This window comes from Arachis duranensis, chromosome 3 (assembly GCF_000817695.3).
Source record: "Arachis duranensis cultivar V14167 chromosome 3, aradu.V14167.gnm2.J7QH, whole genome shotgun sequence".
NCBI lineage: Eukaryota > Viridiplantae > Streptophyta > Magnoliopsida > Fabales > Fabaceae > Arachis > Arachis duranensis.
The window spans coordinates 28,277,691-28,293,242 of record NC_029774.3 but is presented as its reverse complement, the minus strand read 5'-3'; the positions used below and the strand labels follow the sequence as shown (position 1 = coordinate 28,293,242).

At 31.7% G+C, this 15,552-nt stretch overlaps 1 protein-coding gene across 2 annotated transcripts; it reads left to right on the top strand.

The window, feature by feature from the left end:
- Positions 1–8,143: 8,143 nt before the first annotated feature.
- On the top strand, positions 8,144–9,794 carry LOC107478293 (NAC domain-containing protein 72). 2 transcript variants are annotated; one of them, XM_016098427.3, is made up of 3 exons: positions 8,146–8,409; positions 8,491–8,762; positions 8,859–9,794. In XM_016098427.3, the coding sequence occupies exons 1-3, from the start codon at positions 8,229–8,231 to the stop codon at positions 9,411–9,413; spliced, it is 1,008 nt and encodes a 335-aa protein (XP_015953913.1). In that variant the 5' UTR covers positions 8,146–8,228; the 3' UTR covers positions 9,414–9,794. The 2 variants fall into 2 exon arrangements, with proteins under 2 accessions (XP_015953912.1, XP_015953913.1); XM_016098426.3 differs by having other exon boundaries at positions 8,144–8,762.
- The last annotated feature ends 5,758 nt before the right edge of the window (positions 9,795–15,552 follow it).

Genomic DNA, 15,552 nt, shown 5'->3' with positions numbered 1-15,552 from the left:
GATGACATTGGACTAAATGTTGTAATTTCTAAATTGACTTTGCATCAAGTTGACAATAAAGTAGCCCAACAAGTCAACAAACCCCACTTGGCAACTAAAAGGATTCTATATAAAGACCCAAAAAAAAAATCTTATATAAATTAATTTGGGTTGCTCAAGTAGTTAGTTTATTTGTCCGTTTAAGTAATTGTCGAGAGTTCGAATCCTGTCTTATGCATGCAACAATCTATTAAGAGTGGGTTCGATTGTGAGTGCGGGAATTTATAATTAAAGAATTAAAGACTATGTAAATAAAGAGTAAATTCAAGCAACAAAAAGTAATGACATATATTGAATTAAAGGGATTACTTTTTGAATTGTTTATCCTTTTCACTTATCTTATTATGTCTAGAATTATTTATCCTTTTCATTTACTTTATATCAACGAGAGAATAAATCGTTTTAATAAGTAAATCGAAAAAATCAATGATAAGTCTATTGGAGTTTTTCATCAACTGGATTAAAAAGGTCTTACCCCATCGTCTATTAGTATTGTAGAAAGTTGGATAGAGTTATGTTAATCTAGCAAATTCAATTAAACTCAATCTTATCAATAAACGTACAATTGAGATGAAGTTGTCCTAATAAGTCACTGAAAATAATCAACGGTAAGTTTATTAGAGTTTTTCAACACAATTTGTTACCTAGATTATTTCTTTATCAATAATAGGTTTACCATTGTAATTATTTTTTATTGAGAGCATTACACTTTATATACTATGTACTTTTTTTTTGTACTCTCAATAAAAAATAATTACAATGGTAAATCTATTATTGATAAAGAAATAATCTAGGTAACACAATTAACAAGGTTCTAACCCATCGTCCACTGGTATTATAAAAAATCAGATAGAGCTATATCAATTCAATTGATTCAACCATCTCAATTACAATTCAATTACAATTAGTTAAGATCAATTATGTGATTCAAGACTTCCCTAGATATATCCTATCCTTAAATCAAGACAAAAAAATTACTCTGTATAAACTAAACGCATTTCATCAAATATTTGGTATATAAACAAAACTCAATGCAAGTAAATAAAACCAAAATTCAAAATTATCAAATTAACAAAGAAGATAAGAACAACTCAAATAAACATAAATTCAAATTTTAAAAAAAATTAAAAACTCTAGATAAAAAAAGGGTTTTATTCTCTAAAAATCTAATCTAAAACATAAGAACTAATTTTAAAAAAACCTTATGAGGAAATAAAGTTTTGTATGAGTAGAAGGCAGCAAATGCAGAGACAAAACCATGGCTTATCAAAATACGTACACTTGCAAAATAAAAAGCTGTCCTGTTTTTTGGAATCTGGTAGAAACAACTCTCACAGTACAACTTATAAAAGTCACTGTTAATTCCACACTAGCCAAAAAATTTTAAAATTCAAACTCAATAAACTAGACACAGAAGAATTTTATTTGCAATTAGATTCAACTCAATATCACCTTATATTTCAGAATTGTGACTATGCAAAGTTACTGATATGAGAAACATATTTTATTTTGGCATAAAATTTCTATTATAAAATAATCATAATTCATAAACCACAACTCCAACAAATCTAAATTTTTTGGACAATAAACTAATTAAATAACCTCTTATTTAAAATTGGTTCAAGGTTAAAATTCAATTTGAGGCAAGAATAATAACTCATACAAATTACTGGTTTAACAAATTCAATTATGCAGAATTTTATTTGTATTCAAATAACTCATTGACATAAATTGAAATATCAGTTACTCATATCATGCAATTTAAAACAACAAATTTAAATGCAATTGAACAGCTTGCATAAGTATAGAGCAAAACTCCTACTAATTTTGAGAAGCATATTTATATAAGAAGAATAGAACTTTAATTGACAGGTTCCAAAAAAGAAATGCAAACATACCCAATTCCTTCAATTGATTGACCCTTGTTACATATTTAAGAAGCTCAGTATCCCTGCAACAAAATTAAAATTGAGAAACATAAAATAAAATTATATATATGTTATAGAATGCAAATTATTATCATTCTAGTGCACAAATTATAGCTTAGGTCTAAGTTTGGATTGAAATTAAGGAAAAAAAATAGTGAGAAAATTAGTTACCTGCTACTGCCACTGTATTACTTTTGCCAAAAAGTATAAAGCAGATATACTCAAATAGCAACTGATAAATTAATAACGCTACAAGAAAAATGTTGAGTACCGTCAAATTTATTAAAATCTGATAATAAGTTAATTACTGATAGATTTATTGTCAAATTTTGCGACAGATTATTTATCCAAAAAACCATTTGGTTACTGGCAAAATTTGCCAACGGTAATGTTGACGCCACAATATCTTGTTTTCCGCACTATTACCGTCGAATTATTCTCTTGATAAATCCGATGGTAATCTCGATTTTTTTAAATTATTGTGACGCAATTTTTTTATTTTAATTTATTTTTTACACGATGAGTGGTCAATTTATAAATAATAGAAAATAATTATATAATATTAAATATTAAATAAATTAAAATTCAGATAAATATAATGAAATAGTAAAATAAAGTCCTAATCACTAAAGATCTTAGTAGTCGTCGACGTTGTCATTCCCATAGTACTGCTGAGGTGACGGAGAAGATAGTGATGTCTGTGTCCCACCAGTAGGGTTGATGCCAGCGACGCACATCTGAGCCTGGTACACATCCATTCAAGCCTCCATTCACTAAAGCCGCTCCAGTTGCTCCCTTCACTCTAGCCTGAGGTCATCCATGTCCATCACGCGTGTGAGGATCTCCTAATACTTCTTCTGAGTCTCGGTCATCTCCTGAGCCTGGTTGTGAAAGCTTCGGGTGAGCTCCTCCACCTGCAGCCTCAAATCAATGCCTTCTTCGAGATCGACGGCACGACTGGTGGCAGAGGTGAACGATGGCCTCATTGTGGAGGTGTAGAGGCCATTGGAAAAAAACGACCCTAGCCAGTATACGCGATTCTTGTACAACACTGAGGTGGTCTCGTGTCAAACTGCATTAGAATCGACAACTGAAGTAGCAGAGCCATTAATGTCCTCCCCACTTTGTTGAGATTACTGAGTCGTGACCTCTAGTCTTCGCGTGTAGGACTCCTATGTAACATATGTTATTATGATTAGGACGATAATTATATAGTTAATCTCTAATTTTATATCATAAGATCATATGTTTACTCACATAATGATCCTGAGACCGCCGATCAGCAAATCTCTCTTTGTTCTCCTTCAAAGTGTGGGTGTACTCGAAAGTCTCCACCAATGTCGCATCGCACTCTAACGACTTCGACTACACATTTTGCATTGAAACTGTTAGGATGCCTACTAATGATATGTCAAAGAATATAACAAAGTTAATAACAAAATTAGACAAGCTACATACCAGCCTGGCCTTAGTCTTCATGAAGGTCGCTGAGCCATCGTATACTTGGATGACCTGGCCGATGCTTTGTTAGCTCTGTTTGTGAGACGTTGATGCCTGAAACTTTCATCGGTCTCCCAATGAACGTACAGAGCCTTCTTGATTTCCAGGCAGAGCTAGGTAGAGAGGTGGTCATGCCTCTCACGTACATCTTCCAGCATCTGTTGCTGCCGCCTACCCATTCGATGGTCGTATATCTTCCTGATGAGGGCATTGTGCTCCTTGTCCCATATAAGGAGAAGCTGCACAAAGAACTTTAAAATTAGTTAATCAAAAAATATTGTATCAAATAATATATTTTGCACAAAGATATAAACTAGCTAAGAAGGTTTGACAATATTAAATTAATTACCGTCTACTTCTGAAATCATCGCTCTCTGGTATCTGAGAATCTTTCGTAGCTCGGCCACGGATGGTCGTACATCATCCTGATAACGTTGGTCATCTCCTGAGTACATGTATTGTTGTTTGACGCAAACCTATCAACAATTCATAAACCAAACTAATATGAAAATATAAATTAAAACTTTAGAAGTAAATAACCATAATATATAGAGGTTTTTTTACAAATTTTGGTAAGGTTTCATCTATAACTGGAATGCACCACAAACTCTATCCATCAACAATTAACTTAAACAGCACCAAATATCAACAATCAATGAACAACATGCAATAATCAGACACTTTTTGCAATTCAATAATCAGGATATATCAAACATTTTCAACAATTCAAACCTACAACCCTAAATCCACTAAAACTAGACTTAATTATCAATAATCACTAATCATGATATATCAATTACTTTTAGTAGTTCAAACCTACAATCCTAAATCCACTAAACTAGAATCAATAATCAGACACTTTCAGCATATAAAGTAGTATTTATATCAACAAATCAAAATTTCAGAAAACTCTAACATTAGAAACATTTCCTGAAGAAGAGCACTAGAGGTGAGAAGAAAAAGTTGTGTAGGCGGTGGCAGCAGCAACGGTGTAGACGGCGGCAGAAGCAACAATGTTGGTGTGCGGCAGAAGCAGTGACGTTGGCTGGAGCAGCTCCTTCAGCGTTCAATAGCTACAACAGTGACGGCGAACGAGGAGTGACTTCCAGAAAGGAGGGGGCCGCCGGAGAGATGAGAGGGGTAGAGAGAGAGTGTGAGAGGCAAGAGAGTTAAAGAGAGAAAGAGAGACGGATTCGAATGAGTTTGCACTTCAATTTTGGGTCATAGTTACTGTCAAATTTATTGTCGAAAAAATTCGACGGTAAACCATTGCGGGTCACCAAAACACATCGTTTCACTAGGTGAATTTACCGTCGGAATATCCAACCGTAAAGGATGCGCTAATTTTTTTTCTCTCCAATTATTACTAGCAAAATTACTATCAAAAACATAAATTCGCTAGTAATTATTTAACTTTAGGAATTCGACGTCTTTGCTGCCGTAAATTCACCATTATTCTGCAATACTAAATTCGACAATAAATCTGACAATATTCAATTTTTTTTTGTAGTGGAAGGATAATTTGTTAATAAACTGTAATTAATATACACATTTTATATGATACTATTTTTTTTTTGAAAAGAAAGAAGCTTAACACAGTGAAGCGTACAAGAAACATAACATGAATAAGTAACACCTATGTCATTTCCGTCGCCATAGCCATCAACAACAAGCTAAGGGTCACTTTTGCACCGGTCCTTAAAGCAACAAAACAATCTAACAACACAATCCACCACATATGTTTTCTTGTTCTGAAAAATGAATTCGTTCCTACTCAGTCAGCTATTCGATATTACTAAGAAAAAGTTCACTAATCAAAATTTTTGCACTTCTTTCCTGAAAGACATCGTCCTTTAACTTTCAAAGTGTTCTTTTATGGTCCCTAAAATACTTCATACACGACTCACATAAATAATCCAAACGCATCATACTTGCCAAACATACTCACATGTAACATATACCATATACATACCGCTTTGTATAGAAGAATAGCTGCTACAAACAGCAATGGAATGCAACAACCAACAATAGCGGCACAACCACATTCAGCAGCAGCGGCACGGATGCGATGAAGGATCGGATAAATCACAAGAAAGAACGGCAATCAAGGAAAGAATAGCAATCAAGGAAGAAGGAGCAATTAGCTTTACTCATGAAAGTGGGAGGCAATAAGAAATGCGGATAGAAGATTATGCGCCTAAATTTTTTTGGAAAAATTGATTTTAATTAGGAATTTTTGAAACTCTTATTATTTAAAATAAAAGCTGCGGTCAATAAATCTTTCTAAAAAGGTAAAAATATCTTTATTTTAAAATTTATTTGTAGGAATTTTTTAAAATTTTTATTAAACAAACTCCTACAAAAAAGTTAAAATAAATATTTAATAATATATTGAAACGAAAATGTTCCATTAATGTGCAGATGCTGCGACGACACTACGTTAGGTGCATGAAATCAATGTCTCTCCACGTAACATGATTATTGTGGCAACTTTTTCAGAACTCTAATCTTCCAAGTTTCTCGCTAAACCATTAAGCTCAAGCCATCTTGCACTCCAATCAAACACGTGGTATATATAAATAACTCTCATCACATCACAACCTCCAAAAATAACTAAAAAAAATACAACACTATCGATTATCCATATCCTACACTGAGCTGCCACTCCTATAATCTTCAACTTTTTCATATTATTTCTCAACCATAAAGAAAAAAAGCTCAACTAAAAACAGAGAAAAATTAAACAAGCCTATTACGTAGTGTATACTTGTCAAAATACTGACACCACATGGCACACAAATACCACACTCCAAACCAATTTACTTAATGACAAATCCCTCCACACGTCCTTTTTTATTGGTGAGCATAATTCTCTATTTTATGCGTTATCTTTTCTTTCACATTTAGATTTTGACCGGCAGATGAGAACTACTTCACATACCAAAAGCCATGCGTGCCTCTGCCATTTTTTATATTATTATCAGTCAACCACAACATACAATTATATGAACAAAATATTTAGATTTTAATTTTTATTATTTTATTTTTTAATATTCCAATATAAGGTACATAAAAAATGTGTTAAATACATACATAATTTTCAGATATTTTTTTATTTAATCACTTAAACTTTTAAAAAAAGATGAGTTACTTTATAGCTAGTATCTTCCTTTTTTTGAACCAATTGCATTTTTGTGATTTTTCTTTTCATTCTTATCTTTAATCTAAAGTTGTCCACGTTCACAAAAATCTAAAACGTCAACAATCAAGGTAGAACAGTTCAGTGAATCACACCACTTCATATTCTTGACCTTGACCAGCCACGTCTCCACCTTTCATTTATCGTGAAAATTACCTGAAAGCTTCAATGGCCACATCCACAATCAATACTTGTAAGCTTTCTCATAGAGGTTGAAGAGTGAAAGAAACGCCTAAGCAGCAAAGCTAAGAAAGAAAGAAAGAAAGTAAAGAGCAAAAACGAATTTCAGTGCCTCTATCTTTTCTATTTCCGTCGTCTCTTTTGTAATGAAAGTTTCAGATCCATCTTTAACCAATCATAAATTACGATAATATATTCCTATTTCAGATGATCAGTTATTTTGCCTAAACAACTTAGATCTAAAAGTGATAAAAAAAAAAGTAATTACCTCAGTGGTCTAATACCTTTATTTAAAATACAAAATTTTATTGAAAAACATAAATTTCACCAAGAAAAAATTAATCATTTATCACGATTTCTAACGAGAGTTTTCTTCATTATTTTTTAATTAAAAAATGACAGTTTTAATAGCAATTTAAATATAATGGAAGTTACATAAAAAAAATAACAAATAATTTGCAACAAAAGTATAAATTGATTATATTAACATATTAATCAATTATAATATAAAATGCAGTAAACGAAATTAACTTCAGATTATCAATTAAACTTTATAAAATTCATGTGTATATCGTTTCCGAACTCAAAAGTGAAATGAATGCCACAAATATATATTGTGGACTGTCAATTTTGCAGTTGGGCACGTGTCCACCGTCCTCTGAAAAAACACACACGTGAAGAATGACATTGACCGGAATTTTTGAAAAAGAACAAAAGAACACACTCGCAGTAAAGGAAAAAAAGGAAAACAACTTAAGCAAACACATTTTTCTTTCTCACTTCTTCACAGACCACCACGTGTAAGCATTATCTGCATGACTGGCTCAATTTTTTATTATTACTTTATTAGTTTTCTTCTTGTGACGGTTATCTACATTGTACCTACTTCCAAAACATTATATGACTTTTTCACATTAATTTGATAAATAAATCATACTTATAATTTCTTGTTTATTATAACTCCATTTTATAGTTCATAAAAAATCTAATTTATAGTTTATAGAATACACGCAATCAAAAAATTAGGCATGATTAATAAAGTACTAAAATTTAAAGTGTTTCATATCATATCATACTACAGTGTAAAACTATTCATTGAATCGAATCCGGCGCAGCCTAAGGACCGTACAAGAAGCAGATAAGGTTGTCCGCGTAGTGATCTTGCCAAACTGAAACGTGGCAGCTTCTCAGACGCCGATACTCTAGTGGGTCCCGCCACCCAATTCTTCGACTAAATGATTTCCCTTATTTTGTCTTCATGCTCTGTTCCTTTATAAATAACAGCCATCTCTTCCGTTTCATGAAGAAATAATAGAAAGCCCTTACAAAAATAAAAACAGAGGAAGGAAAAGAGTTCAAGAAACCAAAAACGTTTTAGCATAATGGGAGTTCCGGAGAAGGATCCTCTTTCTCAATTGAGCTTACCTCCTGGTTTTAGATTTTACCCCACAGATGAGGAGCTTCTTGTTCAGTACCTATGTCGCAAGGTTGCTGGCAACCATTTCTCACTTCCTATCATCGCGGAAATCGATTTGTATAAATTCGACCCTTGGATCCTCCCAGGTATATATTTGATAAGGGATAATGACATTATTTCTGTGATTGAGAGCAAGATGTTTATCTATTTGGGTTCTTTTTCTGCAGGTAAAGCAATATTTGGGGAGAAAGAATGGTACTTTTTCAGCCCCAGGGATAGAAAGTATCCGAACGGTTCGCGACCGAACAGGGTTGCTGGCTCTGGGTACTGGAAAGCCACAGGAACAGATAAAGTAATCACTACCGAAGGCAGAAAAGTTGGAATCAAGAAAGCACTTGTTTTCTACATTGGCAAAGCACCCAAAGGCACCAAAACAAACTGGATCATGCACGAGTACCGTCTCCTCAACGGTTCTCAAAAGAGCCTCGGCAGCACCAAGGTACAACATTATTCCATCAGAAGTATTATATATCATTTAAAAAATATATTTTCAATGAGTATTAACATTTGTTTTATGAATATTGGTGTTTTGCAGCTAGATGATTGGGTTTTGTGTCGGATATACAAGAAGAACTTGAGCTCATCGCAAAAAGTCAATATGCCAAGCTTTACGAGCAAAGAATGGAGCAATGGATCGTCTCCTTCTTCATCGTCTCACATCGACGACATGCTCGAATTGCCGGAGATCGACGACCGGTGCTTCGCCTTACCGCGGGTTAACTCGCTGCAGCACGAGGAAAAGCTCACCCTTGGCGCCACAGGCAATAATTTCCCGGACTGGGTCAACTCGGGGGGTCTCGACTCGGTCCCTGAGTTCGGGAGCCAAACTCAGGGGATGACAAGTTACGATGGAAATGACCTATATGTCCCCTCCGCGTCACAGTTCTGCCACGTCAACACAATGGTTGTGCCGGGTAACCCGACGGAGGAGGAAGTCCAGAGCGGCATCAGGACCCAGCGGATTGATGAGAATTTCGGGTTATTTCAACAGAATTCGAATGTATTCACCCACCGGTATTTGTCGAGTTCGGGTGACTCATTCGGATTCGGATACCCGAATCAGCAATTTGGATTCGGATTCAGAGAATGAAAAGATGTCATGCATTGTCATTGTCAAGGCCTTGTGGTTTTAGTGTAGGAAAGGGCAATTGTGTAAATAGCTGTTGGATTCTTTGGCTAACACTATATTATATATGTAGTGGTAATTTGGTTTAATAGATTTTTCAAAAGTGGCAAAGGTGGGAAAAATATGCAGTTTTGATAAATGCTAGGCACATTCGATGGTTCGATGTGAAACTAAGCAGAATAAACATAGTTCAAGTAATTGTGTGAAAGCATTCATAATTCTGAAAGTTTTTTAGGAATGTATATGCATTATTTGGCTGCAATAGCTACCCAGGTTCACTCATCAGCAACCTGAATGAAAATGTACTAAAAAGGCATTAGCAATGTTTGGTTTAAGATATTTAAATTTTCTTCTCTTTTTTCGGATGTTATTTAATATTTATCATTAGTTCGTTAAGCGTAACGTTCATGCCTTCGTGACCACAACCTTATCGACAGCAAACAATGTGATATTTTTCAAGCCCTTCAAATCCAAGTCCATTTGGATTTTTCTTTAAAATTTGCAGATTTTTTTTTAAATATGATAGATATTTTTTACGCTTTTTTTATTTTTTGAAGATTTTAAATCTTAATAGTTTCTGTCTATTGAATATAAACTTGTAGCCAAAACAAAAAAATAAACTGTAAAATAAAATAATATATTTATAAAAACATCAATAAATTTGCATAGTCAAATTAAAAAAAATATTTTAAACTAAAATAATTCAAATCCTAATATTTTATTTTTTACTTTATCCATCTATGAAATTCATTCTCGCAGCGATGTCTGCTGCCAGCTCCTCACGCTACTATTGAAATAGATATCTTATAGCACTCTCTATTGCATGTCGCTTTTTCTTCTCTGTTGTTGCTTCATCCTCCATTGCCTTCCTTTTTAACTTCTCAGCTTCCAGCTTTGGCTGTAGTTCAAGCAGCTTCCTCTGGATCTCCTCTACTTGGACTCCGTTGTTTGGCAGATGCGAATTCGAATCAAAGAGTTGACTAAGAGTCGGTCCGTAACGCATGCCACGCACTCTACCCAATTTCTCTTTTCTAAAAACTTGAGCAAGCAAATCATTTTGAGACAACACTTTAGAAGACTAATCATGTTGTTCAATCTCGTCAATCCTTTCTTATAGAGATAAATCAACAAATAGAATTAATAATTATTGATTGGTCTATCTCATGTCAAGAACATGCTAAACATGATAATTAACTGCATGACTTTCAGCTCAGTAAAATTACATTCAAGCAATACAACTCTATAAGAGTATTATAATTGCATGTATATTTTTGAATAAAATGGATTTATCTGTCATCTATAAATTTAGAAATCTCTTTCTTTATATATGTGCTATTTAAATACTTTATCACTTCCAAGAAACATAAATCAGCAGATATATGAATAGGCACGCTAGAGCATACCAATACAATAATACACTTTCAACTCAAAAAGTAGTACATACACTAATTTCTTTTGTTTCATCATTGATATATGAGCCATCTTTTCTTTTGTGCATTTTGGTCTATAACTCTTCTTTACCAACTTTCCTCCCTTATTGTTCCAACTGTAACAACATAGTTTATGCCATTACCGTATTCCATACATTTAAGAAAAACGTAGGTGTAGAGATAGTTTAAAGAGTGAATTCAAACGTAACTTACCTCTTCTTCCCTCTGCTTTGCCAAACTTTTCGAACCGCCAGTGTGGGTATATTTTTGTTTCGATCGATTCATCGCATTTTTTTCTGTACTTTCTCCTGTTAGTCTATCAGAGTTAAAAGGCGATTAAAAACTGGTTTAAAAAGATTCAATGTATGATAAATAGAATTTTTGTGCTACAAATGATATACTACATTTTACCCATGTCTCATGTTTATTGTGATATCCAAGGAACCATCTTCAATGCTCTCTATTAATTTCGGGTGGGTGGTTCTCAATATTTTATTCTGCATTAATGTTGAGTTACAATAAGCATCATACAACCTTAGTCTTATATCCTTTCAGGACTTTTTCATACTTTTCAAAATATTTTTCTTGATAGTTCTTTCATTATCCTCATCAAAGTTTTAAATTTACTGCAAAAATAAGTTCAATTTATTAATAATTCTCAAACAAAGTAGATTTAATTCAACAATGCTATAAATTTTTATCTTTACATATTCGTTATAAACCTTGTCTTTAGTAGTAATCTTATGCCAACTTTTCTCACAATCCATCTTCGTCTCCCATTGGTTGCAGTTTGCTGTTGAATTTGAGTATGATCCTTTTATCGTTAGGACATTCCATAGCTTCCCTTACACTTAATTTTTCCTGCTTAATTATGCCATTGAAATCTATAAAAAATAAAATAACCTTCTATATGTATTCATTGTGGATAACATGCAAGAAAATTAATATATAACATAGAGTCTTAATCATGTTGAACAAGAGAAATTTGAATATATATGTTATCAATAATCTTAACATTCTAAAATTTTGTAGTCTTGCGTTTTTTGCGACTTTGAGCTCCAGAAGCAACAAAGAGGTCGTCAACGTATTGATCAAGAGAATCTACCTTATTTGCATTAGCGACCAATTTGTGCTCGTCTGTGGATCAAGCCTTGGTTCACTATGGGGTGGACGGAACGCGTGTGAAGTTGCGGGGGCACTATCACCACTAACCAAGAAAATTTGGGAGTCATCGTGGTGGAAAGACGAAGCCGCAGGCGTTCCCGTTGGAAGTTGCTCACACGCTGGTCCAAAATTTGATTTTTTTGTGTAACGACCTTTTTTAGCCATCTTAAATTTCTGATACCAATATGCAAACAAAAAAAACATCACATTCTCTCTAACAATGTAGGTAGGTTATTTTTATACAAATTAACCAGAAACATACAATTTTACAATGCAACAACTTAACCAGAACAATACATAAAAATAGTTAGAAACAATTGCTTCTTATTACAATGTAAAGGTAACTTTGATTTGAACTAAGAATGCCATCTAAAAATAGAGGATCTAGAGGTCAAATAGAGAGTTTTCGAATCACATTTCACACATAAATATTATACATAATTTACATATCACACAACATAAAAGTAAAGGTAGAAGTAACAGCGTGAACATAATTACGCGATTATACAAATTATACAATATAGTGAACAATGCGCCATAGAGACGAGTGCTTATCGAAGAAGAGAAGATAGACTAGCAACAGCTCCGGACTGACGACGACGATAGATCCGTGCTTGACGACGAGATTAGAGACAGCAAGGCGTCAAGCAGCTCTTAAAGGATCAAGACGGTGACGCGAGGAGATAAGCAGCTTTTCGACGGCGAGAATTGGAAGAAGCGAGAATTGCGAGAGGTCAGATCTTCCTCAGACAAGAACTTTAACAGCTAGAGGCTATAAGAATCACACCTGAGAGTTATGATCAACTTGAGTTTGACGTGAGAGAAAAAGAAAATTTAAACACCACTTATATATTTTCACTTTTTAAAATAACAATGTGTTAGTATTTATTATTGGTGATAGGGTTTTAATAATAATAATAATAATAATAATAATAATAATGGACACCGGCACATGGCTTTTTTAAAAGATATTTTTAATTAAAAAAAGATGTTTTGCACGTATTAAATATATAAAAAAATATTTTTATTTTATTGTATTCAAATATAATTAATGCTTAAAAAATCTTTCTATATCAGATATCCAAACATAAAATTATTATATTTTTTAAAAAATCTTTTAAAAATAGATAACTCGAAAAAATTACCTTTTCTTAATAGCACACCCAATCAAGCGCTAATAATAACAGGATAATAATCATAAAAATAAATAAATTTTGGGGGGCAAATTATTTTAATAAGATTCAGCTTCAAGTAGCATATTGGTCCATGGACCCTTTGCATCGTTGAGTCAACGAATAGAATGTTGAGTTAACTTTAACTTGTCATGCTAAACACATAATTGAATAGCGTCTTTTCGTTTTAGCTCTTAAATAAGACAAAAACGAGGTCGTTTTGGAGAATGAAGGAAGATATAAAAATTTGCATATCATATAAACTCTTCTTCTTTTTATTTGTGCTTTGTTTAAATAATGCCAAAACAAAATAACGCTATTTAACCATGTGTCCAACGTGACAAGTCATAATTAATTCGGCACTTAGTTTGCTGATCAGTACTAAAAAAGATCCAAAAATTAATATAGTGTCTAAAACTAAATCTCAAAAACTAATTTAAATAATTTTAAATTTAAGGAATTAAAATAATAAAAACTATGAATATGAGAAACTACTTTAAAAATTTAGTCCTTAAAATTCATGCCGATTGACCTATAAAACACAGTCAAACTTCACCTCTTCATTTTATGAATAGGACTCGGCTATTGAAGCCTAAAACCTAGTGGCTAGTACTAAGATTTAGTTTAGTAAAATTTTTTATTTTTTTAAAGTAGTTTATAAATTAATTTTTAAAAGTTAACTTTTTAAAAGTTGTAATATTTATATTTGATAAATTAAATTAAGAATAACTTTTAATAAGCATAAACAACAAGTGTGTTTGATAAAATAATTTTTAAAATTTAATAATATTATAATAGACAAAAGGTGCTTTTAAAATGGGTTTTAAATTTAAAAATACTATAATAGTTTTTAAAATTTAGATATGAATTAATATATGAAATTATATTAGATTTTTTGATTTTGATAAGTCAATTTTAAAAATTTTTCTCTTAAATACTTTTAAAAATATCTCTAACTTTTAAAAACTATAAATACAAGTGCATAAATTTTTTGATTTACTAAATACAAAATAAATTATTTATACTTTTAAAAAACACGAATACTATTTTAAAATTTTTTATCAAACTAAAACAAAGTAATAGCCTTTTGTATACTTATCTGGTGTCAGTTATTCTGCTTTAAACTTTTTTTCTTTTCTTTTTTCTTTCTTCTTTTTGGCCTAATATCACGTATCTGCGTTATTCTTTCTATTTTAAAATAAATATTTCTAATACACTTAAAAAGGTGATACTTATTCTAAAATACAGAAAATATTATTTCTTATGTAATAAAGGCTTACTAAATTTTTATTTAATTTGATCCGAATAAATTTAATTTAATATAAAATAAACTTACCTTAAATTTTGAATAATTATGTGTATAACAAAACTTGTGTAATACAAAACTTTTTAATGTATTTGAATTAATATTAATTTTTTTTACTAAAAATATTGGCTCTTAATATTCTATTATTATTTGGATTTTATTAACATGTAACCTTTGTTAAAAATATAAAGTATTAAGTTTTATTTAAAAATTGAAAACTTTCAATAATTATAAATGTATAAAAATTTGCTTTATATATAATATCGTTCATTTTTATTTTTTTATAATTTTAACAAATATTCTTGTTAACAAAAACAATTTTCTCTTTCTCCTTCTCCTATATTATTATTATTATTATTATTATTATTATTATTATTATTATTATTATTATTATTATTATGCTGGAAAGCACATACGACTGAGTGAGATATATATCATACAAATATGCGGCTTTACAGATTCTTTGATTCGTTCCTTGAGCATGTGTGCAAATTAAACATGACTGCTCTCTTGTCCCTTTTCCTTTCCATCCTTTCTATTTGGATATTTTTCTTTGACCAAAGACCCAGCGTTGCTATTTTATGGCATGGATTTCTTCTTCTTTTGGGGATGATTTTTTTGGCTTCTCCCAATTTAAACAAGTTTCAAACGTGCAAGCTATATGCGTTTGATGCATGAAATTCGTGCAAACCAAATGTGCATGCATATACAAGGTAGTAGTCTTGTACAACGAACCTTTTCCAAGAATTATTTATTATTTATTTTATTTTTAGTTGTGAATTCTAGATCAGTTTATAATAATTCAATTTTGATTAGAATGTGTCATTAGACATTTACAGGATTTTTCAAATAAACAAAATAAATTTAATATTTATACACAAATATATAAATTAAATCTTAAAGTAGTCTTGAACTTGCAATCGAATTTCGAACTCATCCTTAAATTTAAAATTGCCTCAAATTTGTTCCTGAACATAATAACGGTAGTCTCTGAAATATTTTTCAGCGATGAATTGATGACGTAGTTGGAT